The sequence below is a fragment of the Lutjanus erythropterus genome, chromosome 21 (genome assembly GCF_056507025.1).
Source record: "Lutjanus erythropterus isolate fLutEry1 chromosome 21, fLutEry1.hap2, whole genome shotgun sequence".
NCBI classification, from domain to species: Eukaryota; Metazoa; Chordata; class Actinopteri; order Lutjaniformes; family Lutjanidae; genus Lutjanus; species Lutjanus erythropterus.
In genome coordinates, this window is record NC_139337.1 from 11,426,630 (window position 1) to 11,453,181 (window position 26,552).

The 26,552-nt window shown below is 38.9% G+C and overlaps 2 protein-coding genes across 2 annotated transcripts; both read left to right on the forward strand.

The window, feature by feature from the left end:
• The first annotated feature begins 1,770 nt into the window (after positions 1-1,770).
• LOC146307335 (crystallin J1B-like) lies at positions 1,771-10,668 on the forward strand. The gene is made up of 10 exons (XM_084747554.1): positions 1,771-1,862; positions 2,457-2,523; positions 3,631-3,810; positions 5,280-5,378; positions 5,993-6,085; positions 6,176-6,332; positions 6,426-6,541; positions 8,193-8,270; positions 8,662-8,801; positions 10,284-10,668. Exons 2-10 carry the CDS (start codon positions 2,457-2,459, stop codon positions 10,386-10,388), a joined length of 1,035 nt encoding a protein of 344 aa, XP_084603680.1. The 5' UTR covers positions 1,771-1,862; the 3' UTR covers positions 10,389-10,668.
• A 2,827-nt stretch (positions 10,669-13,495) lies between these two features.
• sh3glb1a (SH3-domain GRB2-like endophilin B1a) lies at positions 13,496-26,108 on the forward strand. The gene is made up of 9 exons (XM_084747030.1): positions 13,496-13,744; positions 14,190-14,331; positions 15,098-15,226; positions 15,544-15,677; positions 17,402-17,494; positions 20,595-20,684; positions 21,454-21,554; positions 22,883-23,117; positions 24,724-26,108. The coding sequence occupies exons 1-9, from the start codon at positions 13,682-13,684 to the stop codon at positions 24,829-24,831; spliced, it is 1,095 nt and encodes a 364-aa protein (XP_084603156.1). The 5' UTR covers positions 13,496-13,681; the 3' UTR covers positions 24,832-26,108.
• Positions 26,109-26,552: the final 444 nt, after the last annotated feature.

Genomic DNA, 26,552 nt, shown 5'->3' on the forward strand with positions numbered 1-26,552 from the left:
GATTTACCCCACGAAGACTCATCTCTCAGCTGTATCTTGAGACTGTGTTTAAAATGTAATGGGATGTTTGTCATTAAAAGACCCTTATTGAATTCCATCTTTCCATACTCCTCTCTACTCTTCTCCTACTGATGAAACAGTCTTGAGCATTTTGAACAGATAGAAAGTTTAAAGACACAGTATCATGAATACCTTCAGTTCTCCTTAAAAATTGCACCCCACAACCACAACACAAAGGTAACACTGAAGGCAACCGTAGCTGCATTTATTCATTGTCTAACTGCTATTGATTGTCTGACCCTACCCTTAGCACTCTATTTTGCCGGTTTAGGAGGCCAGAAGAGAAATCAATGGCCTGGGATACCCATGAGAGGCCGGGGATAAGTGGAGCCTGGCCAGGCCTTGCAGGGCTTCATCAGAGTTGGAACGGCGGAGGGGATCAGCTGGGGAACCGTCAGGACGGAGGCAATGGAGTGGAAGATATACTGCGAGAGAGCCTGATAAATTAAAATGACAAAGAGAGTCTTTAAAAGCTGTTTCAACATAGAGTAATGTGCCCTCTGGTGATGCAGTGGAGTTCGTTGAGCGCAAATGAACTGATAGACGAAGTGTTTAACCTTTGAGGAATTCAAAGAAAACGTTAATGGTTAGGTTAGATGCAGAAGAAGTCCACATGGATGGACAAGCTTGGAAGGTGAGGGGGGTGACCCCCAGTGTCATGTCCACAGGGCCTCAAGAATCCAGCAAGGCGGAACTGTTGCCTCCAACATCAGACAGTGTCTCCACAAGCATTTTGATTGTACAGTCAGTCAAAAGCAACACAAGCTCAGATTAGACAAATGTATTTTATCTTACGGTCACTCTTTAGTTTTGGTCCAGACTGGTATATCTTGACTGAAATGAAATTATACAGATATCCATGATCCCTAAACACTTTGTTGATCCTCTTAGTTAAAATAAAGCTCCACCAGTAAATTTTCTTTAACAGAGTGACGTAACTTGAGATCTATGGGATGGATTGGCACAAAATGTGACATTCGTGGTTCCCAGACAATATATGCTTTGATCTTTTTTTATCCCCTGACTTTTCTTCAGGAGCCACTGTGAGGTTGACATTTATGACCCTGTGTGAAATATCTCCATGACTACTGGATGGACTGTCATTGAAATCCGGCTCAGACACTCATGTTCCCCTCAAGATGAATTGTAGTAATCTGACGCCGGGCAGTGGCGGGCTCAGGCTGTCTGATGGGCAGGGGCAAAGAAATGAGATGAAAAAGGGGACAAGCTCTAGGCAGTGAGGTACCAGCACGCCAAAAGTCGTGCTGCATTTCTGGTGAAACAAGTTGCTGTTTTTTTGTTTTTTTTTCCTCCATTGCAAAGACACCTTAAAGGGCACCTTTTCACATTTTATCTACCATAGGAGCAACCAGTTAGACTACAGTCTGTAGGCCTCACAGAGCCACTGGCATGGCTACAGATACTCAGTCTTGTTGCTGCTATAACTATAGATTATAAATTAGCAAAGCTGACAAACAAACTATCAAAACCTCCAAAAAGCCTCCAAGCAAAATGCTGCGTTATGAATGTTAACCCTAACCCAAAACCTAATTACTCTAGAAAACCAGTGCACAAATCACACTTTTAAATGTATGAACCTGATATAATAATTCTTCTCCAGTGTTTCAGCCTCTGTCTACCACCTCCTTGGCCTCCCTCCAGTACAGTTTTCTGGCAACCCAAATTTTCTAGGGTTGCCATTGGTGTATGCTTATCACTGGGCTGATGGTCCCCGCCCCTTGTCAAAAAACAGACAGTGAGACAACGTTTTACAGCACTTGAGGTGAAGACGAGGCTCTAAGGTAAGGGCAAAGAAGTCTGGTTTTGTTATTGACATGTAATGTAATTTAGTACTTAGTTTTGATGCACCATATTATTTTAAGTTGAGACATGAAAAGCACCTAAGCATATTACAAAGTAACTGAACAAATATCCAGTGCTCTCTCTAGTCTAGTCTCTAGTCTAAAGTCTTGAATGAATGAATAATTCTCTAATCCTTTTACCAGATGTTATGTAATCAAATACTTTATAATGCTGTGTTGCATAAGTTTTACCTTTTTTCTATCAAAATAAATGGTTTAAAAGTGCAAGAAGATGGGCTTTGTTCCACAATGAGAATTTCCCCCAGAGAAACAATATGACTCCTGCATCTGGATATACTGAATTCTGCATTAATCAATTAAAATACTAAATTAAAATTCAATGTGTAAAAGTATTTCACTTTCTGGCTACATTAGACCATTTCTATCAATAAAAATGAGCTGTATTTCTGTTTCATTTAGTCAAATTACAAGCATTTGTTTCAGGCATTTTAACAATCATCTTAAACAATTCATTTTAAAGGTTATTTTTTTACACACATAATTTTTTGTTATTTTTGTCTGAAATGAGAGCAGATGGCTTCGACTTTGGCAGACAGAGCCATTGGGGCCATAATCGGGGCAGCAGTGGCAGATGCAGCAGGTAAGATAAACTGTGTGATAGCCTGCTGGTGCTGGGACTGAGCTAATTACAGCAACAGGGTTCCCATCATCATAAAACCAAATCTGCTTCCTTCTGTTCTCATGTAAAATGCAACATTCACACGCCTGTGTTGTGCTTTGTGTTCGATTTTAACTTGTCATAGGACGTTCAGCACTGTAAAACATCATACACTGTAAAATAAATAAATAAATAAACAAATAAAAAAGAGTTGAGAAAACTCAAAATTTTCAGTTCAACTTATTGCAATTTATTTTAGCCCAATTCAAACTCCAAGTTCTGAAATAAACTTAGAAGAAGTTTTACTGACCTGTTATCTTTAACTGAGAACATTTACCCTTCTTCTTCAGACAAACTTGAATCTTTGAGTTTTAGAAACTAAAAAAAAAAAGTTGTCTTTCAAAAATTGGTCACAGTGAGCAGTAAACCTTATTTGTCATTATTTGGGTGCCTACAAATTAAATTGTTTCAATCAAAAATATTAATATATAAATGTAATTAATAAAGTATTGATAAACATTAAATATATAATTATATGCACAATTGCCCCATTTGGAATTAAAGATCTCTAAAAGCTTGTTAGGTGTTACACAATAAGACATGCAAAACATCATTGTTGTTTAGAAGCATTATCAGTAACATTATCCATGAGCAACATCTGGACACGCTGATAAAATACAGGAGTGGTTCCTAAACTTGTATAAGTCATGTTGACTTCACATAATGTTATGAAAGTTTCTGAAACAGCTCTGCTGATAAACCTAAACTAACAAAAAAATAACATTTATTTTTACTAGCATGTGTCATTTTTGACTCACCATACAATGATATATTGTTAGTTACTGTTTGGTGATTGCTTCACGTGTCATTCTTGTTTAGATTCGGGATTCTATTGCTCCACTATAGCACTCAGCTGTTTGCCTTTCCACGCTATCTACTATCGACAGACTGTATGCACAGCAGGTCATGTCAAACGCAAAAACAAAACTATTGAATGTTCCACTATTTTTCTCCCTCTGTCTGTGTGTGTGTGTGTGTGTGTGTGTGTGTGTGTGTGTGTGTGTGTGTGTGTGTTCCCCACCCATACAGCCCAGCCCATGCACTGGATCTACAATCCAGACAGGCTCAAAGAAATTCTCTCTGATCTGGAGCCCTGTCCGGAGTTTCGGCCCCAGTCAGCGAATCCTTTCTACCGCAGGACGACTGGCGAGCAGACTTGTTATGGAGACCAGGCATATGTCCTGCTGGAGTCACTGAGCCAGTGTGGAGGTAATGAAATTCACCCAAACAGGCGGCAGAAATGTGTCATAGCCTGTGTTAACAAGACATTCTTAGTGCCTGTCTACGTGTTAAAGTAGCATTGTTTAATTCCCAATATATCATTATCTAAGTTACCCAAATCAAGATTGCAGTATTGCTATTGTTTGTAAAATGAATACTACATTTCCTATAAATCTTGTTGTATCCTATGGTGCAAAGGAGATGATTCCTCAAAGATTATACTGACTTAAATAAACATTTTGGCAGACTGTACAGTGTCTGTATATTGAACCTCCAGTATGAGACTTCTATGTATAAATGAACATCTGTTACATTCCAGCTCTTGCTAAACAAATTCACACAAAGATGGTTAAGTCTACCACTGCCAAGTAAATCCCTCTGTATTTCACAGTATACCTAGCAGTGAAGTCGATGTCTGTGGCGACATTCCCTCCTTGTCGTACCAGTTGTGATTTGTTTTATATCAGCCAGCGATGATTGGTTTGCAAGAGCTGAAGGTGAAGTGACCGTTACCTGAACAGGCTGCACTATGGCAGAGCCTATGACGGGAAAACTGTAGGTTTATGGCATAAAACACACATTGACAGTGTTTGTGTAATTACTCTCGCAACCAGAAGGGGGAGACAAAAGTTGCAGGTTTAAATATGAAGCAACAACCAGGAGGACATAAGCTTAGCTTAGTATGAGGAATGGAAGCTTGGGGAGCTAACCAATCATAGCTTTCAAAAGAACACGTTGCAGTTTCACCAATTATTGGTCATAAGATTTTGTCACTTTTGACACAGCCAAGCAAGCTGTTTCCCATTTTTATGCTAAGCTAAGCTAATAGCCTGCCGGCTGTTGTTTCATAGTCAATGCACATGACAGCTGTATGGATTTTCTCATCTGACTCTTGACAAGAAATAAATAAGCTCTTTATGCTAAGCTAGGCTAACCAGCTGTGGTTTTGACTTCAAACTTAGCTGTCACAAGAATGGTGTTCATGTAACTTTTGGCGAAAAAGTCAACAAGACTATTTCCCAAATGCTGAAGTTTTTGCTATGTGCTAATTTGTTAAGGTACCGGTGTGTACCAGTGACGCTTGTCTTAATGCCTGTATTGTGTATGTGTCTACATACATTATTCAACTATAACTGACCACATGATCAATTTTTAGACCGGCTCTATGAATATCTTTATAAAGTTGAAAACATTACTGTACAGTCAGTCTACATGGGTGCTTGCCAACTCGTCTGTTTTCTACAGAAAACAACTGGAAAAACTGTGCTCTGTCTGATCAGGGCCACATGTCTTCAAAAGCTAAACAAAAAGGATTATGTGTGGTGCAAAGTCTCATTTACTCACATGGAGAAAAAAGTGGCGGTGTGTGCACTCCGGCAGTACGGAAACATATGATGATGTCATGTCAAAAATGTAATATAACTGTTTTCTGAAGACACAGTATGTTGTGGTTCCAGATGTTAACGTGGAAGACCTGACCAAGCGCATCTACAAGTTCTTTGGCCCAGGAACTGTGTACGATCTGCCTCTCAATGATCCGTACAGGAAGAAAGGAGGTACTGTACCTGTTTTATGTGTATGTCAATTTCACCAAACAACACGTCAGTATATATTAATCATCAACTTAACGGGCCTAAAAGGATATGAAAACCTCTGTTACTGTCTGATAACACTGTACATCATGTTTTTCCTCTTTGGTGAGGATGGGATGATGGGGAATTCCCTCTCCATGAGAATATTCCATACAGTCAGACTTCCTTGTTCTTCCGGAGCTTTGGATATTTGCTGCTTTTCTTTTACGGTCAGGATGTCATATAAACACAGTGTTGCTGTAAATCACCACAACAGCACAGGCCACCGTTGGGTACAGTAAACTGCAGGCAGCTATATGTCTTAGGATAATATAAGAAGAGCTGTGTCATCATCATGGGCAGTGACAGCCACCATGACTGAACAGACAAAGAAAAGAGCTCCACCTACAGAAACTTCAACTGCATCAACACAGACTTAAAGGAAATGTTTCTTTTCCTCTAATGCTTGATGGTCCCTCGGCCATACTTCTTCAATTCTGCCTTCATAGTAGGTATTTTGCTGTGAAGATGAGGATGAAACTGTAAATAACGGGTTACTAATTTTCCTTTATAAAACTGATTTTTATTGCGTTTCTTAGGTCCCAAAGCCATCCTCCCCATCGATGGCCCGTGGAGAAATGGGAGCCTGAAAGCTTTCATGAGAAATGTGGATGCAGGCAAAGAAGAAACTGGTAAATATCACAGATCACAAGTGCATGAAGACCTCTCCAGGCCTTTTTGGTTGCTGTAATCTGTGTGTGTGTGTGGGGTTTTTTTTCAAGGCTGTGATGTGGACTGTCAGATGGACGGCGTCACCAAGCTGGCTCCAGTGGTGGCAATGTACGCCGGCCGACCCGAGATGCTGGAGAAAGTGGAGAAAGCCTTACGGGTGACCCAGAACAACGACATGTGTGTGGCTGTGACGCTGGCCGCAGCAAGGTGGGAGACGGTTCTCAAGATGATAAACTTTTGTTCAAGTGCAAAATAGTGAAGGGAAGCTTCACCTTTGTTTTGCGTGTCTAACTTTGGCAGGTTCTTGGAACATTTCATTCTGAATGGTCCTGATCCCAGAGCTCTGGATGCAGTTCTGGCTCAGTTGAGTGACCCAAAGAGACAGAACCCTCAGGAGCTGGACCGCGCTGTCATTTGTAAGGCCACATGTGTCTTTAAAATGTCATTCATTTGGAGATTCAAAGGAATAATTTGGCATTGTAACACTGAAACTGTCTATTAAATATGAAGCTATAGCCAGGAGTTGATTAGCAAATTTAGCATAAAGACTGGAAGTAGGAGGAAACATAAACTCCAAAGCTCAAAAATCAACTAAAAGTTGTAATTCCTGCATTTCATTTCATTTTAGCTTTTTTTTTTTTTAAAAAAAAAGATGCAGTATGCAATCTTATTTCGTATAATATTGGTTGAAATAAGTATTTTTCCTTTTGGGCTTTTAGCCTTTATTTGACACGACAGCTTGTGTTAAGACAGGAAATGGAGAAGGCGGGAAGCCATGCAGCAACATGCCGCAGGCTGGAATCAAACCCACAGCTGCTGAGGACTCACCCTCTGTGCAACGGACCTAACAGCTGAGCACCAGAAATTACTAATTTTGACCACTGATTATCACTAAGAATATTTAATTGAAGGGTTCCTCTGAATCAAACATCCAGTCAGGGTTGGTGCTTGGTTCCTCCTTACTAGGCTCAGCAGCATTCATGCAGATGTGTCAAGAACTACAACAACTTGTGATAAATTTCCAATACCTCCTTTGCCTGCAACACATTTAGTACAAAACAAGCCTAAAGAAAGAATAACTTGTTGGAGAAGAGGGCTGAGAAATGACAGAGCTAAATAAAAACAAATGATCAGACAGAGGAGGAAGGTTTTTCATTGTGTAAGTTCAAACTGCCTACTGCAGCTCGAAGCTGATCAGCTCCTGGCACGAGCTTCATATTCAATCTCCTCCTCTATCTCTCCACAAAACAGCAAATGAGTCTTTTTTCCCTAAATTTGGAACTTACTTTCAGCACAATGATTAATCATGACATAGGCGATAAAAGTTTGATTAGGCTAATTGACTCCTGGCTGTTGCTCCATATCCAATTTTTGTTGGCTCGGTATGTCGAAGACTTCAAACAAAGTGATCACTAGGAGAAAACTTCAGCAAGCTGCATTTATTGCATAAAAATAAGCCATGTGACTTATGATCATTAGCATACCATAAACAGTGTGAATGAAATGCAGATAAAATGCAATTATCACGGGACATTTTTCACATAGATCAGGTCTAGACTGTATTCTTTATAATATTATTTATCACTGAGGCGACACTGGTGAGGAAAAACTGCTTTTTAACAGGCAGAAACCATGCAGTCTATAACCTCACTGCTAGATGCCACTAAATTCTACACACTGGTCCTTTAAATGTAATTTCTGAGAAAACTTGCATTAGGATGGATTTGGTAAGAACTCTGTAATGTTTGATGGCTAAACAAAAAACTATCTAATTCTTCTTTCACCCTTCCTTCAACAAGCAGAGGCAGGGATGGGCAAAACAGAATGCAGCAGGTCTTATGGGAAATGTGGTTAAAACTGCAAGAAAGACAAAACGCCACATGCAGTAACATGATAATCTTAAAAGAAACTTTACCATTTGTTAAAATATAATGTTACAGCACAGATGTATGAGATACGTAAGTTGTTGTGACAGTATGCAGCCCCGGCCAAGCTGTTTTGTTTTTTTTTTCAATGTTTAAACACTAAACAATTCATTTTATCTCTCTTCCTGTATCTGTGCTGAAGCTCACATCCAGCAGGTGAAGGACAACCTCGCCAAGACGTCCCAACAGCTCATACCTGCTGTGTTCACAAACACATGAGGTAAGGTACGGGTCTGTTGACTTGGCATGATTTGTGTATCCTCCCTGCCAGTATATCCGTTAGTAGGTCCTCCAGTCTTTGATCTCCTGACTGATGGCCTCCCTCCTCCTTCCTTTCCATTTCCCCTATCCCGCTGAGTTCACTGTCTCGGGTTTTACAGGGCCTGAAGATTAAGATGCTTAATGTACGTGTGCAGAGTTCTGCTGGCCAGATCTATCTAAGTGCCTGCTTTAATTAAAAAACTAATTTAACAAATTATGCTGTTTTTCAAATTCATATGGTCACAGTAAGAACACATGAAAAGGCTAAAATTTCTATATTAGATTTTTAATGCATTCCTCTATAATTTACCATGTCTCAATCTGCTACTGAATCTGTTTTTTGTTCCTAGCTTTGCCTGGTGCATTCCAGGGAGCGCTTCATGGCGTCCTGACGCTGAACCAGCTGGATGAAGCCGTCAGGGACACCATGCGCTGCGGGGGATGCACCGCCAGCAGAGCCTCCTTCATAGGAGCCTGTTTTGGGGCACAGGTACCGCAGGAATGTGGCTCTCAGGCACATTAAACAGTCATTAGTCACTCATACGGTTTAAATTTTTTATTGGTGGAAATCAGGCAGAGAAGAAAATGCAATTATAAATGAAAAAAAAAATGCATATTTCAGTAGTTTCTATTCCTCAACACTGAGTTTTGGAAAATGTGTTTTGTTTTTGCTTTGGAAAATGCTTACTGATTACTAAGTATTAAATTCATACAGGGTATCACTTAAATACTTACTGGTACCTATAGTCAAGAAGCATACAGGAAGTAGACATACATAAGAAAATAAAGGATTAACAAATTTTTGTTTGTTGAAAAAAAATTCATGTACAGTGTAAAACCTAGTGTACAGTGGAGTACATATTTAATAAATACAGATAATGACATAAATTATTTACATTATAATTTATTTAAAATGTAGGATATAAAGAACATGACTTTGGGAAATAGAGTTTCTTCATGGTAGCCATATTGATATGAAAATTAGGGTAAACACAGGTGTTACCAATCATACTAATTAAGGTATGATTGACATGGAACCTTAATTATTATCATTGGTAACACCTGCGTTTTCCCTACTATTTCATATCAATATAGCTGCTGTGAATGAATGAATGAATGAAGTACTTATTATTATAAATACACAGTAGCTTTCATGTTTGTTTTTTTTTAATTATTATTACATTATAATTGTTGCTGGGGAACAAACCATTAGACTCCGCCTGGGAAGAGTGGTGTGTCTTTATAGCTATAACTACAAAATAGTTCATAGTTTTATAGGTCATGGCCCCTTGTTCAGTCCCTCATCACTGAATCATAATGCAGTTACAGGGTGTATTTGTGTGACATAGTTTGGCTCATTTTCATGTGGTGAAAGGACATACAAGCCAAGTCTGCTGGTATCCTGTTTGTACCCTGTAATTATTCAATATGTACAGGGCAATTTAAAAAGTATTTAGACTAATTTAGTTCCCCATATGTACTAAATATTTACGCAGTAACTGGCAGGCTGCAAATGGACACCTTGTTTTGTTATTAAATGATACAGCTAGTAGCTAACATATTGGAGCAATTTTAAAACGTGTGCATCAAAACACATCCACTATTTACACACACATGCGTGGAAAAACCTGTTGGGATTGTTCACATACATTAGCCATGTTCCAGAGTTGTTCCCTGTCCCTAACACAACATGCATGCTAATGTTATGCTAATTTTATTAGTAGCCATTAGCCATGTGGCGTGTTACTGCTGAAGTTCACATTACGCAGTTTTACAGCTGTCAATCTAAATACAAACTGATACTCACTTACATTTTAGGCCAAGACCTGCAGACAGATAGCAGCACATGAAAATGTTGTTGTTGTCTGTAATTCTCTGTAACTCCTTTGATGAGTTTGACAGTGTGTGCAGATATCCTGAAAGCTTTGTGCTTCCTGCGATACTTTCAGCTGTCATGTTGATTTGTTTTCAGACCGGTCTCCAGGGAATTCCAGAGTCTTGGAGGAAGAGGACACTCAGATATCCTCTGCTGCTGGAGCTGGCCGAAAACGTGGTCCGAAGGAGCCAGCAATCGTAGTTCGGCTTTGATTTTGCCCTAAGCACAGCTGTTATAATCACCTTTCATAGCTATTTTAGAAGACTTTCTCTGATTACAGATGCACTCTGACATGACAGTCCATGACAGTTGCATTCTAAAGTTTCGTACTGAATGAAACTCGAATTCTTTTCCTCTGTTGAAGCTGCATCATGCAAGAAAGTGAAAGTCTGTGCAAAGTATTAAAGTTTTGTTGAGGACAAGGAATAAATTTACCCTTAGCAGCCTTGTAAGCTCAAATAAAGAACTTTTATCTCACCAACATGTCTGTACTGTTGCATTATTATTATTTTTTTTTTTGTAGTTCTTTGCTGCGAAGTGGACAGTTTCGATTTCCCTGCCTCAGGAAACCTGCTTTGCCTTGATGAAAAAGTCACTGTGCTAAAGTGAACTTTCTTTCCCTTCAGTACTTTCTGTTATTGTGAAAAGAAAGATCAGATAGACACAGATTTACTACTGGAACAACCTGAGACTGCAACCTATTCCTCCCTCCGAGGAGCTGTTCTGCCTTCCTAAAAGTGCTGACTTCCATATTCACGTGTTTAAAGCACCCGCCCCAACAATTCTGAAAGTTAGCCAAGCATTAAGCAAAGCCAAAGCCCTAATATCTTTGACATTGTGTGGTTATAAAAAATGCAGTGTGTAGGCTACTGCTGCACCCCGTTAGCTGCATGTTTTACAGCTTAAACTCATTGAAATATGATAAATGGTTTGTTCAAATCTGGAACATTTCAGCCTTAACACCCGTAAATCAATATCTTAATGTAAACTTGTGTTACATGTCATCTTGGCAGTGCAATAAGAACCTACTGTGAGTGTGTTTTCGGTTGTGTAGCCTGAATGTAACACAGGAACAAATGTGTGGACGGAGAAAGAAACCTCGGAGCCATCATTTAGCTGAGTAAAGAGGTTGTAGCTGACGGTGCGTTAGTAGCCTACAGAGGGGAAGTCATTTGATTTCTCTTTCTGCCTGACTTCCTCCCACACAGCAGGTAGCAGCCTCTGTCTGGCATAATTACATCCAGACCTGAAGAGTGTTTTTGTTTTTCCAAAATCTGCCAAAAGTCCGCTTCCTCTGGACATTTTCTAAGAAAGAGGAGAGGGTTGCGCAAGATATTATGTTGCAGAAATACTACCCTGGTTGTGTCAGTATTACTCATCAGCATACACAGCAAGCCACAGGTCAAATTGAATTTATCGCCGTTACATGAGAATGAGTTTATGCGGTTATTAGGAAGAGATGTAAATCACACACCCAAACACCACACTCTGCTGTGAGTACAATAGAAACTTTAAACGTGAATGAAACAAAATGACCTGCATACACCAAACCTAATGATGATGATATAAGACAATATTCTAAAAGGGACAATGTAAACAGTATCTCCCTATAATAACCTTAACAAATTGTACTCAAGTCGCTAGAATAAACCTTGTTCACAGCAGCAATTTTGACATGAAATAGTAGGGATAATAATTATGGTTCAGTTCCATTCATATCAAACAATCAGGGTTCTGCTTTTGAGAATGCTGATGCACTGGAAAGGCTCTCCTACACTAAATGGAACAGGAACTTAATTAGCATCATTGGAAACCCTTGTGTTCACCCGACTATTTCATATCAATATGGCTGCTGTGAAAAGTCCTATTGCAAGAGTCCAGCCATGACTGCTGCTTATTAAAAGTTATGGGGATGGGTAAAATAAAATTAAATCTTGTGATGTTCCTGTTCATGGTGGGAAACTTCCCTTAATGTTGGTAGTTTGTACATCTGAATTTAAATTATTGAGGTTGGACTTTCAAAAACAGCACATATGCATTATTTTTTAAATTCGTGTATTTGTTGTTTTATTACTCTAATTTGAAACATCTACAAAACACATAGAATGTAGAGCGAAAATGTTTCCATAACACATACGCCTGTCACACTGCTTAAAGACATCAACTTTCACACCGTTTTCATCTTTTCTTCACCAGCTTGTGATGGAAGCCTATTTCCAAAACAAGAAAAAAATATCCCCAAGGTAATTCATAATTCTGAGATTTAAAAAAAAGTCGAAATTATGCGATAAAAACTCAGAATTATGAGATTAAAAAAAGTCGAAATTATGAAATAAAAAAAGTCATAATTATGAGATAAAAAGTCGAAATTAGGGTTAGGGTTTATTCTTTTGACGCCAGTGCCTCTTCTTGCTTAAAATCCTTTTAAGGGTGCGTTTGCTTAGTACAATCCCATGTGAATTTACAAAGTATTTCATCACCTGTAAATCCACATTTAAAGTAGTCCTCTCCGTCTCTGTGTCAAACTGAATAGAAGAAAGAAAGAGCTGCTACTGTAAGTATCTCATAATTACGACTTTTTTAAAATCTCATAATTACGACTTTTTTAAAAAAAATCTCATAATTACAAGTTTTTTTAAATCTCATAATTATGACTTTTTATCTCATAATTTCGACTTTTTTAAAATCTCATAATTCTGACTTACCTTGGGGATATTTTTTTCTTTCAGTGGCAGATATGGGCTTCCCATACTTTGTTCGTAAAAATGAATGAAGCAAAAACATAATAATAATGGAAGCTAGCATGCATACCGCACAGCTCAGCACCCGGACCAAATAAACCACTGTCAAAGGACAGTAATAGGACAAAACCCGCTTTCCTCTATGGTCCTATAATGCAGATAAAAGTCGTTTCTTAAAAGCTCAGAGAGAAAACATGAGTCGTCTGCAGGGTAGTCGGTCGAAATAAACGGCAGAATTTAACCATAGTTTGTATTGTGGAATTTACTTCTATCTGTTGTTGAAAACATGAAACAATACTACACAAAACATTGAAAAATACTGTCATCTTTGTTGAATGTCTATGTGCGCATGCGTAATACAGAGACTCTCGCGAGGCTTGTATGTTTTTTTTTTTTCATTGTGCACCTTGTACAAACTAATCATCTTTAAGAATATGATGACAGAGTGGTTAAAATCTGGTTTAAATTGGAGGACAGAATACACTTGCTTAGGGTTAGAGAAAACAAATATGTATTCTTGCAATGAGTATTCTCGCGAGATCTGGTGTTCTTTCCAGACACAACCTTAGCGCAGCCGTCAGGCTAGGGCGGTGAAGTGATTCATCTTGTTCTTATGCTCTCTTTGTCAAGATCAACAGCTGGGTGGAACTCCCGAAAAAAAAAGTTGCCTCAATGACATTTTCTGTAGGGATGGCAGTTTGACTGTGAGACAAGCTAGCTGTTGTTTCAAGTGTTTACTTTGACCGCTGTGCCATGGATTTTAATGTTAAGCGGTTAGCTGCAGACGCCGGTACTTTCCTGAGCCGCGCGGTACAAGTAAGTTTGACCGTCTAGTTCGTGGAAGTTGTTGCTAACCAACGTTAGCTGTTAGCTTAACCACCGGTCAGGCAGCGTTAGCTCACTTGCTAAACAGCTAACGCTACCGTAGCTTTTTTGTGTTGTTTGGCTAAGTACTCTGTTATCATATGAGACAAATTCTGTATTTTGGAAAGGAGTTACATTACATGAGTGTTTTAAGCGAAACCTCCCACTTCAGAGTCCATGATAGGCTACACTTTACCTATCAAAGCAGGCCTCAGAACCATCAGATACAGCTATCAACATTAGCTTGGCAGATAACGTTTATTTTGAAAGCTACCGTTTGGAACCGCCATCAAACACACCTTGCATGACAGCTCAACCTCATACTCCTCTTACTCTGAAGTATCACTGTACAAGTTATGGGTTATGTGCTCACTATAACCTGATATTTTTCTTTCAGTTTACAGAAGAGAAATTTGGCCAGGCTGAAAAGACAGAGTTGGACGCCCATTTGGAAAACCTTTTGGTCAGAGCTGAGAACACCAAACAATGGACAGAAAGAATTATGAAGCAGACAGAAGTCTTACTACAGCCCAACCCAAGTAAGACCTCACTTTTGTCTCTATGATGAAATGACAAATAAAATGCTGACATACTGAACCCCTTTTCAGGGCAGTTTGGGAAAGATAGTCATCCCATGTTGCTCCCATTTATAGATCTGTCAACTTAATTTACTAATATTTCTTTTAGATTTATCATGAAGGTGATCCACTCACCGTTTTTTAACCATAGAAATCAATATATGGAAATTTCTGTAAGTTAAACAAACCATTTGTTAAATAAAATTCCTGAATTTAGGAGATGTATGTACCAATAAAAGGGATCACATAAAAGTGCTAAACTCTAATCTCTGAGATGGTGTTTGACATGCATCAGATGGTAGGGTGTCTGTGAAGTCTGTAAGCTCAGCTGTGCATCCTCCTCAGCTCACACCGTGGTGCCATATTGCTGCAGCGCAACCACAGCATAGGCACAACAAACACAGACAGGCCAGCTGCTGGTTACAGTCATGTCTAACACCCTTGGTTATGGTAAACAGGATATGTTCTACTTGCGCACAACATACCACAGATATGCTGACTGATTTTCAGGGTTCATCCATGTGATGTGATGGGATAACATGAAACCGATCAAATCAGGTTCAACGTAGAAGTTGTTGGGTTTTTTGTCATGGTTGTTGTCATGAAAGCTTCTGTTTTATGTAAGACAGGCTGTTTGGACTCACTGTCCTAATATCACTGCCTGTGTTTGGCTCCCTCACTGTAGTCTCATGACTTTGTAATTGAGTTTTCTTGTTGCCTTCTGCAGATGTCCGGCTAGAAGAATTTGTGTATGAGAAACTGGAGAAAAAAGCCCCAACGCGAATGAACAACCATGAGCTGCTGGGCCAGTCCATGATTGACTCAGGAAATGAATTTGGTCCTGGGACTGCCTACGGTGAGTGAAAGGGCCAATTCTAATGTGCCCCCTAAAGCCTTATGCCCCGAACCCTTACAGACTACAGCTGATGTCACCTGCAGTGCTGTAGTGTGAGAGACCACAGGGAGTCAGAATGGTTTTTGATGGTTATCTGACTTCTAAGCCTGAGCTATGCCCATATAAAGGAAGTTGCACCTGTGACCGTGCAGCGCTTTTACCCATTTTTTTTTCTCCAAACAAAGCAGCATGGGCCCTCATATTTTCTCACATTGTATAGTCTCCTGTCCAGTGTTGTATCGGGAGCAATGCTATGTTTATGCTGCTGACCATTACAGGGAACGCTCTGATAAAATGTGGTGAGACGCAGAAGCAGATTGGTGGGGCAGAGCGGGAGTTAATCCAAAGTTCTGCCATCAACTTCCTGACACCCTTCAGAAACTTTCTAGATGGCGACTTCAAAACCATCCTGGTGAGTTGGACTGCAGGATCACTGAACTTTGAACTTTAATCTGGAACTAAAGCTCAATAGTAGTGGTTGTATAGTGTTGATGACTCCCTACAATTATACAGTCTTGATAATCAGAAGTCATATCAAACTCTGTTCTCTGTCCTCAGTTCAGTTTAGAAGTTGGTCGAATGGACAGATTGTCAAAAATTTCACATTGTATTGTGGAGTGGAAAAAATATGAAAAGACAAAATGGGATTATGTCTGAAATCTTTTTGAAGAAAATATATAAACTGGCCCAAACAATACAGTGATAGGATTTACTTAACCAGATGATCGCAAGACTTGGGCTTGTGTATGGGGCTTGGAATGTAACCACATTATCTCAGCAATATGATGCCAGCAGTGGGGTTTAGGTCGTCACCATCTTTATTGTTTGTGTCCTTTGATCTGGCAACAAACTCAGTTTTCTTATCAGTGCCATTTGAGGCTGCATTTAAGTTTTAGTTAATGCAAATGTAGTCTGTCTGCCTGTACGCTCCATTGTTCTTCAAGCTCCGTGTTGTGTGTTGTGGATGTGAAGGAATGACAACTGCAGGCTTGCCAACCAGGGAGATTTGGTCTGTGTATAAACACAGTAATATCAGTACAGCAACTTCTTCTGACCACATTTCTACAGGCACACTTCTCCCCAGCAGAGCAGCCAACTGACCACATTACTCATATGCCACTGCCTTTATAATTTTTCAGTTTTCATTTAAATCAATAACACAGAATACATGTCAATCTGATCCTATAGTTAGAATTACAGTGTGCCTTTGAAAGCAATTTTCCCACTCAGCAGTGTTAGTTTTTGTATTTTCTTACTTAACATTAAACTTAAAATGAGAATGTGATCATATAAAAACATACACTGTGTATAACAAATACTAATGATCAATACAGAATCACTTTACATAGCAAAGTAACAAAGAGGGATGTCATATCTGTTTATAAACACAGTAGTATTGGCACAGGAACCAGGTTTCTACGAGCACACCTTTAAGGGAGAGTAGCAGACCACGAGAAATCATCAATGTGCTCAATTAGCCAAACTTGTGATTGATAAATGAGCATTTTGCACAAAAGTGCTATACGTTACCTAAATAAAATCTCCCCAAAAGATATAAACACAGAACAAAGTTTATATGAGGAAATAAACAAAATCTGAACAGAAATTGATTATTGGTGAAATATAAACCTGGTACATGTACATATTGATTATACAGACATAACACTTCCTGTTGCTTTTCAGAATTAAAGCTTTACTGGCGGACTGTTGAGCAAGTTGGAAACTGTTAAGTCATTCTTTGAGTCTTCAGAAGTTAAAGATATAGACAGTCAGAGGCCCTTCTTTTTGTTACGAAGTTTTAAATATCAAAGGAAGGACTGATAAAAGAAGAACCGGCAACAAGGAAGTACAACTGCAACAACTGTTATTTAGGAGCTTCTTCTTCTGTGTTTGAATCTGTGCCCTGTTTGAAAACAGAGTTTGATGCTGATTGCTCCATTAGACCTTTTATCAAATGCCTCCAAACATCCTGCACAATAAACATGCAGATCTACCAAGAATCCCAATATTATTGTTCATTTTTCAACTATTGTAAAGTGAGTGATGACAGCAAATGCAAACCACTATTCTCATGTGCAAGAAGATTGTGGTGCACTAACAAAGAGTTTCTATTGTGTTTTGGGATTTTGTTTCCAGAAAGAACGGAAGCTCCTGCAGGTCAAGCGTTTGGATTTGGATGCAGCCAAAACCAGGCTAAAGAAGGCCAGGATGGCTGATGCCAGAGCTGCCGTAAGTATACACGACATCATCAGTGGAACAGTGTCAACTTGTTTTACATCTGGATGTGTTTTGGTTATTTTATTGCATATTAATCAACAACGTCAATGAGATCTGCTTTCTCCAAAATCATTGGCCAATTTCCGTTCAGAGAAGTAAAGGCTGTCAGGGCGTATCCTTCTGTCCCTCCATGTGAAGTCACACAAGTCATGACACAGAGTTGCACAACATGAAGCTGGCCATTTTATCGCACACAGTCACATGAGCAGTGATGGGAAGTTTAGACTTCTCTTTTTCTGGACAGTTTGGTTTCTTGCTTTTTCGTTTGACATCTGGATTGATTTTCTGTTTCTTTGTTTGTTGGACCAGGCCTCCACACTTACATTTATTTTTAGGGGCACTAGTGAGCTTAATGTGTAACTCTAGCCCTAAGTCTGAGCATAAAGAAAAAAACAACAACCATTTTTAACATGTCAGATCCTGAATATTGACATTTGGTAATTGGTTTCATCACAATACAGTAATATTTAGTATACATCCCAAACAACATGTCTAAGTGTGCAGTACCTCTTTTAAATTAAACAAATTTAGGGGCTCAGACAAAATACAGAGGCACAGTTACAGTTTTAAACATATAATACGTAAGTTCTGTCGCTAGCGTGCCCTCTCATATCAGAATGATAATGGAACGCATAGTTTGATGGCATCTGAAGTAGTGTGTTATGTGGGAGTTGTTTTCTTCACTGTTTAACCACCACCACTGCATATGATGAGATGAGTCAGAGCAACTAGGAGCTAGTAAGGAAACACACCGTTACCTTGAATAAATTACAAATTTTTCTGGATTTGAACGTTGTGGGAAACATGTCAGACAATGTAAACATACAGCTCAACAAAATATATAACATATGTCTAGCATTTTTAGATAAATAAGATCAAGGGCCAAACACACAATGAAGTTTGAAACATAAAATGTATTTGGGGCCTAAAAAGGACCGGGATGTATTGTGCAGTATACTTATGATGAAAAGTAGCACAAATTGTGGGTTCAAGCCATTTAAACATTTTTAATACAGTTGAGGCATTTTATCTTTCCACTAACTGAGGTCTTTTAGTGTTGAAGTATCTTCCTGCACAGTTTTCTGGAGAAAAATCGATTGCTTTCATTTAGATGTCTAGTCGCAAGGCACTGCTATATCTCATTCTGAAAGTAAAAGTTGTACACAGTCTGTCATGTCGCTCCCAGGCCAGGCTGTCCTTCAGTTTACAATGTCTGAAGATGATATCTCTGCTGACCCCAGCACCAAGCCAAGACGACAAAATCCTTTCGGAAAAAACATAGCCCCCACCGCCCGTCTGCATCAAGAAAAGAACATGATGGGTGTGCCAGTGAAAAGATTAGACAAGTACTCAACTAAGCTGCTGATATTCTACTACTAGAAGCAATATCACTAATTAGTGTGATGTAATGTCAGTCATGGATGGACATTAAAACACTGGGCAAAATCCCAGCAAAGCTATTTGGCTGCAGTCGCCAGATCTAAAGTAAATTAGTGGCTTTCGAGCAGAATTTTCCACAAATGCAGCAAGACCCAGTAAGTTTAATTTCCATCCCTCCTTTAAAGAACTATTTATTATTCCCCTTGGCCTATTTAGAGCAAAGTTATCCCTGCGGCTTGTCAACATGCTCTTTTAATGTAGTTTTTCCTAATATCTTGTGGTTATTGACAGTCAAATGGTATGTTAAAACTAAACAACCAAATGTGTCTTATCAATAGTAAGAAAAGAGTGTCACCTACTTACAGAGGGTGTAAATACTAGTTTCAGCTGGTTAACACCAGTACCAGCTCTCCTTTAATCTTTGTTGGAAGGATGAGAATCTGTTACTGCGTCTGAGGTGGTTTGATCGTATGAAAGCTGTGAAAGCTGTGGGATGACAAAATATTTATGTGCTACATTGTCACAGTCCTGCCACCATCTACAGAGTGTGGTTTTGTTAAAGCATGCAGCCGCCTCACTCACACACAAACACACACACAAACACACACTCGGAGTGTAAGGATGTGCCGTGTTGGCCGTGGCCGCGCAGCAGCTGTAGCTCTAACTACTGTGTCACTGTTTTCAAAACGCAAAGCAGCAGATGTGAGCAGAGGAAGTGACAGAGGTGAGTGGAATGTTGGAGCCATCTTTGAATTGAACACACACACACACACACACACACTCACACACACCAACCAAACCCCCTGGTAGCAGTGTCAGCAGCTGCCGTCTATCCCTTTCTCCATCCCCTCCATGACATGTACTGTAGTACCTTGTGGAAGTTTTGGAATCCTTGTCGACATTGTAAATACTCTTCCTTCTTCTACACCTCTCTCTGAGGCTCTAATGTGAGCTGTAGAGAGTTCAGGACAGTGAGGGCCTTTGTCCTTGTCAGTCTCGGCTCCAGACCATATGTTTATTGGACTTTTTAGCAAGTCTCAACAAGCCATTGTTCCAGCCACTCTCATATTGAATCCTTTGGCTCAATATGAGGAAAAGGAAACATCTCCCTCAGGACAGAAACATCATGTTCAGTTTTGTAGTTGTGTCCTTTTCTCTGTCTCTCCTTCATGTCCCATCGTAGAAATCTGTGCAGTACGTCTCGTTGCATCTTTTTCTTTATTTTATTTTGCTGATTCTGACTTCCTTCATCCTGACCCACTGAAGCCATATCATGTCATAACTGTTCTTCTACTCTTTTTTACTTTATGCATTTATATATATATGTTGATATTCAATCTAAATTAATACTATTAGTATATAATATATCAGTATTTCTTATTTTTCACAGATAGCAGCAACCTTTTAGAACACTTTTTTCAAATATTGATAATATTGCATATCAGAGATGGTAACACTGTCCTCATTTTCAGAAAGAGGATATTAGCAAACCAGTTTCCTACTCTGAGGCATGGTCATTCACTCTTATTTTTAAACCTGTATGCATGTCCTTTAGTCTGTAAGGAACGCCGATTATAGCCATACAACATTTAACCCAGACGTGTGTGTGTGTGTGTGTGTGTGTCTGGTGATGTTATTCTATAAAAATCTGGTTCTGTTCCTTCATCCTCAGGCAGAGCAGGAGTTGCGGATGACCCAGAGTGAGTTTGACCGTCAGGCAGAGATCACCAGACTGCTGCTTGAAGGCGTCAGCAGCACCCACGTATGTAACCCAGTTCAGCCAAGCTTCTGCTTTATTCATTCAGTCTTTAAACAGATAACATTAAGGAAAATTAGTGTAGAGTTGAGGGTGTTTGGCAGAAAAAGGTATTATCATTATTATTAGTAGTAGCAGTATTGGTATCATTATTATTATTATTGCACTCCCATTAAGTCAAGGGACTTGCAAGAGATGCTTTTGAATAAAGGGCCATCCACACCAAGAAATTAACTATAAAAATATTGTTTAAAAAAATAATTTAACTCAAGTGGTAGTTGTAGTGTGGACTCCTGCCATTGAGAATGGACAATGTACAAAGGACACTGGATCCTACACTTCCCATAATGCAGCTCAGTAGCATAGTTTAGACTGCCTGCAAGTTCAACAGACATGTCTTTCAGGCTCCATGCCCCCAGTTTTTAATGGAGACTTGCAGTTTTGTATGATTGCTTAGTTGAGATAACCCTGATGGCGTCACTAGGGTTATTTTCCGAGACTTGATGAAGCACCTCCAGAGCCAAAGTCGACATTATACAGATGTTTTCACAAACTGAGATGTACTCCTCTTACCCAAAAACTAAAAATTTTGGTGTCTCAAATATAAAGAGCTACCAATTAAGATAACAAATGATAGAATTTGTTATAGAAAAATGTCGATGTCTTGAAAATCTAACCCACTAAGTTCTAAAAAACTTGAGTCTAACGTGGAAAAGATAGAAACTAGCCGAACTTTCAGTTGCATTCTCTCACATCTCTTCTTGTGCATTCTCAGGCACACCACCTACGCTGTTTGAATGACTTTGTGGAGGCCCAGACTACATACTATGCACAGTGTTACCAGTACATGGTGGACCTTCAGAAGCAGCTGGGCAGGTGAAATACCACAGACACCTTTCATTGCTTTTATCCTGAGCTCTGTACAACTGTCACGTCTAATTCTGGTATCACACTGCAATCACTGGCAGTTTATGTTTACAAAACAGTCCAATGTCATGTTGAAGATAAAGAGACGAGCTCCTCTGGAGCAGCACACAGCACTCAAAATTACATCTGTCCCATTGTCCTGGGACAATAAAAATAGTACTAGTATCATTACATATGAAATTATTTTATGTGTCATGCAATATATATCATTTTAACTGTTAATTGTTCAAATTCCAAAAATGTAGTTGGCAGCAGCATGGGCTCTGTGCTATATTACATGTACAGTTACACTGTCGAGGTGTTAAAAAATAAGTGATTATGAGATGAAGTGTGTGTATGTAAATTTTCAGCACCATAGTTTGCAGTGATGCATTCACAGTTAGAAATAGTAACTCAAACAAGGACTGAAAGAATAATGAAAACTGATGGTGGTCAAACACCCAGATCAGGTTTTTATTTGGATACAAGTAGAACTGCAACTAACGATTATTTTCCTTTTCTGCTCATTTTCACAATTAATCAATTAGTTGTTTGGTTTGTAAAATGTCAGAAAATGGTGAAAAATGTCGATCAGCGTGACTCAAAAACCCAAGGTGACGTCCTCAAATGTCTTGTTTTGTCCACAGCTGAAAGATTTGCAGTTTACAGTCATTGAGGACTAAAGAAAAAAGAAAACATCCCTATTTCAGAAGCTGAAATGAGAGAATTTTGACTTTCCTTGAACAATTCAATTTAGTTGTCAACTATTAAATAATCAACATTTTGATAATTGATTAATTGGTCTGAGTACTTTTTCAACTCTATATAACAGTGCAGGGAACAACTAGCAGAACTTCTGTGATGGACCAGACTGAGTCAGTGCAAGTTACTGAGGAAAAAAGTTCATGTTAAGCCCTGGCAACAGCACTCATCTGAATATTTTCCAAACTTAACCTACATTAGATTACTACTAATTGCAAAAGTAATAGTATTAATGTACTTACGCATTATCACATTCTTGGTTGGGTGAATAATCTCAAGCCCTTCATACCAACAAAAGTGCAGATGTCCTTGTCAACCATCTGTGTGAAGAAATCAAAGTGATACAAGTTCATATAAGGTTGTGTAAAGTTTTCACCTTTCAGTAGAAAGTGGAAATTGACTAAAACTGAAACTTCATCAGATGAGGTCACAGAGAAGTCGGCTTTATCTGATATTTACAGGCAGAAAGAACGCCAAATCCAGGTCTGCTTCGGTTTGGTTTCAGTGCTTTATTCATCTCCTTGTCCTCCCACCAGTTTCCCCTCGTCATTTTCCAACAACAACCAGTCGTCTGTGTCGGGCGGGGCCAGCATCTCGGTGCCCACCATCCCAGTGTCAGCCTCCCTGCCAAGTGTGTCTGCAGGCCACGGCAGCTCAACGGCGTCGGGCGGATTCAACGAACTCCGTAGCTCCAACGGCAGCCGCAAAGCCCGAGTGCTTTATGACTATGATGCTGCCAGCAGCAGTGAGCTCTCCCTGCTGGCTGATGAGGTGAGCCTGAAATAACCATTGATCCATTATATATTATTATCATGGATAAAACTGTCAGCAGGGGAAAAAAACATAGTCTACTGTTACACAATATGGAAAATCATGCTGACGTTTTCTATCTCTACTTGTTGTTTCCATTTTTTGCCTTTTCTTCTAATTATTTTATTATATTATTATATTATTCTGGTGTCTTTTAATAGAAGAACCAACAGTTTAATTACCAAAATTAAGAAGCCTAGTCTGAAATTCAAATTTAGAATTAAACACAACATGCTCGACAGCTGCAGTAGAGCAGTTCCTGAGTGCAGCGGAACATAAGCCACTCCCTTTCCTGGCACTGAACTGTCCATTACAAGCCTGTGGCAGACTAACAATGAACCAGCATTACCTCATTCGCTCTAATACTCACATTCAGAAAAATGTTCCAGTCTGCCCTTGTATTTGGGGAGCCAATTGTGCGGCCTGAACTGTCTTTGATAATAACAGGATTTATAACCACACATCTGATATATTTGGCGTCTGAAAAGGGGAAAGCAGAATCTCTAAAGCAGATAAATGCTGCTTCATGGACTGACATGTAAACTCTTGCCATAGCAGTAATTTGTCTTGAGAAATGAAAGTTACACTGACATCGATAATGGATTATACAGTATACATTTTAAAGCCACCAGAAACCAAAAATCATGATAAAACCACAGACTAAACTAACACAGTGCCGCTCTTACTTTTTAAAATAATAATTTCTTAAACCTCAATCCAGAGTTGTAGTGAAAAGGTGAAACAGATGTGTGTTTTAATCTTCAGTGCATCTCTGTGGGGCAGGGCGGCGGATTTAAAGGTCTTTAGCTACGGTCTACCTGTATGACACATGATTCAGTGTTGATTGGCTATGACTCCTGACGTATGACCAATCAGAATGTGCTATGGGCGGGACATTATCTGAGACTACAGAATATAAAAATACTGTGTTCTGTATTAAAATCTATTATATGTATTATAGTATACTATAATACAGTGGAGTATAGTATTAGTAGTATACTGTTAGTATACACTTAGCAGTAGTATACTGTTTAGTATTGTTATATAGTGTATTGTTATTTATTTATGGTTTTGCTGATCTGAAAAAAATGAACTGGTCTATAACTCAAGATTGTGGTATGATTTGAACCGTGAGTTTTGTGATCCGTTGCACCCCGTAGGTTTTATGTTTGTGACAGTAAGCATCTAAAAAATATTGGAGATTAGTTTTATTTTGAAATATTGTCATTTAATTGTACACTTTCCTGATACTGGGTTTGTATTTATCCGCTTGTGCTTGGCTATTTATTGTGAAAATTACGTGATTAATTCCACAACCAAATCCTAAAAAAATCCAGAACCTCAGTTGTCTCACCCAAACGGGTGCACCAGTCCATCTCTGCTCCCGCTTAATCTGCCTCTTTGAATTTGAGTCAACACAATGGGGAACTGAAGCTGTTACATCACTCCAGACTTTTTGATAAAAACAGTAATACTACCTCACAGAACAGGAGTTGCTGCTCCACCACTGCCTCTGTACACAAAAAGTAACACTAGTTACTTAATGTGTCCTGTGTCCCTCATCCAGGTGATCACAGTCAGCAGTGTCCCAGGCATGGATTCAGACTGGCTGATGGGTGAGCGAGGGAGCCAGAAGGGCAAAGTGCCGATCACTTACCTGGAGCTGCTTAACTGAGACCCACAAACCCCCCCCAGCCCTCTGTAACCAGATGTGATCTCATATTTATATTGTGTTGCAGGGACAGGCCTCACTTTCTCTTCCATTCAGTCATTTTTAGAAAGAGTTTTTATTTCTCTGAAAAGGAGTCTCAGTTTTTGCAGACTCGAGCTGGAATGAATCAATTTGAGTGAGAGGGGGAAAGGAAATGGACCCCAATCCCTGATGTGTTTGTATGCAACTGCAGTACATTTTCTAAAGCCTGCTTCCATGCCTTTGTGTTTGACGCCATGCAATCTGCAATACAGTATGTGCCAGAACATCTCCCAAACTGTAACTTTGTTTACAACATTTATCTCAGATGGTGACCTAAATGCCTTTGATGTGAGGTTTTTTTTCCTCTTCCCTCACCTATAATTCAAGTTTTTTTCAGGTAGTGATACAATAGACAGGTTTTTAAATTGAAAATGCACTTCAGTTTGAAGTGGAGAGTGATGCTGATTATTTTTAAGTCTTATTTTATAATTGATAATCTTACAGTGCAGTAGCTGTTACCCTCTATGAATAGTGTTTTTTATTTTAACAGTATCACATGTATTGTGTGTCAGCTTTATTTTCACGAAGCCTTACTGGACAGTGAGTTAAACACACTGGTCCAGTACATTTGATTTTTGAGCGAGGCAAAATAAGACAAGTTGTAACTTGATAGCCAAGCAGTTAAAAAAAACTTAATATGCCAGATGTCATTTTAAGTGCCTACCACAGTAAATATGCCTTTCTAAAAAACATTTTCCTCTTTTGCATCTACACCAGCAGTATTGAGACTGTCAATTCAGTCTCCCCTCTTGGTATTGAACTGTAATATTTATTGTCAACAGACCTTTTTTTTATATTATTGGCAACTGAAACCCAGCAGTTTATGAACCAGAAGATGGCTGTTATCTGATTAAATTATTCATTGTGTGTTGTTCATTAATACACAATTTATATGTTTATTGTCTCTGGTGTTGATTGACTTGGTGTTTACTTAAAAAAATGCTTTAAAGTAATGAAATTTACTTCTTTCTCTTTTTTTAAGTAAGACATTGACCTTGACATTAACATTTCTCATCAGTTTCCCCTAAATCTGCATTTCAACTCCACATTGGAAAAAAAAAAAGACTTGTTATGTTCTGGGAGATTAAAGTATATTATTTCATGGCTGCTTTTTGTTTTGTGTGTAACTGATAGCAAACAATTGTAAAATAAATATACAATATGATGAATTAAAATAAAATATCACTTGTCTGTTTTAAGATTTAGTTTTATTTATGTTGATGCATGATTTTAGTAGTTCTGGACCAAATTGTGACATTCAGTTTTATTGTTTTCTGTGATCCCTGGTGGAGCCACTAGAGGGCAGAACAATAAATATGATGAATCTGTCAGTGTGTTGTGAAATGTAAGTGGCTGCTCTGTTGGTACATGAGCAACAAGCTGAAGAAATGTTTTGGCCATGTGTAATTTGGCAGAATCATGTGAGATTGAGACACCACATCACTGAGCTACAGATGTTTAACAGAAAGGTTAATAATACTGCCTGTTAACATCTGTCATGCATGAATTTGGTTGAAAGTTGCTGTGTTATAGACCCAGTGGAGCTTTTTTCCAGCACTAAGTAAAAAGTGTGAAATATGCAGTAGACAAGGACAAAACATTTACTATTAAATGTATTAAAATACAACAAAAAAGACAAGGAA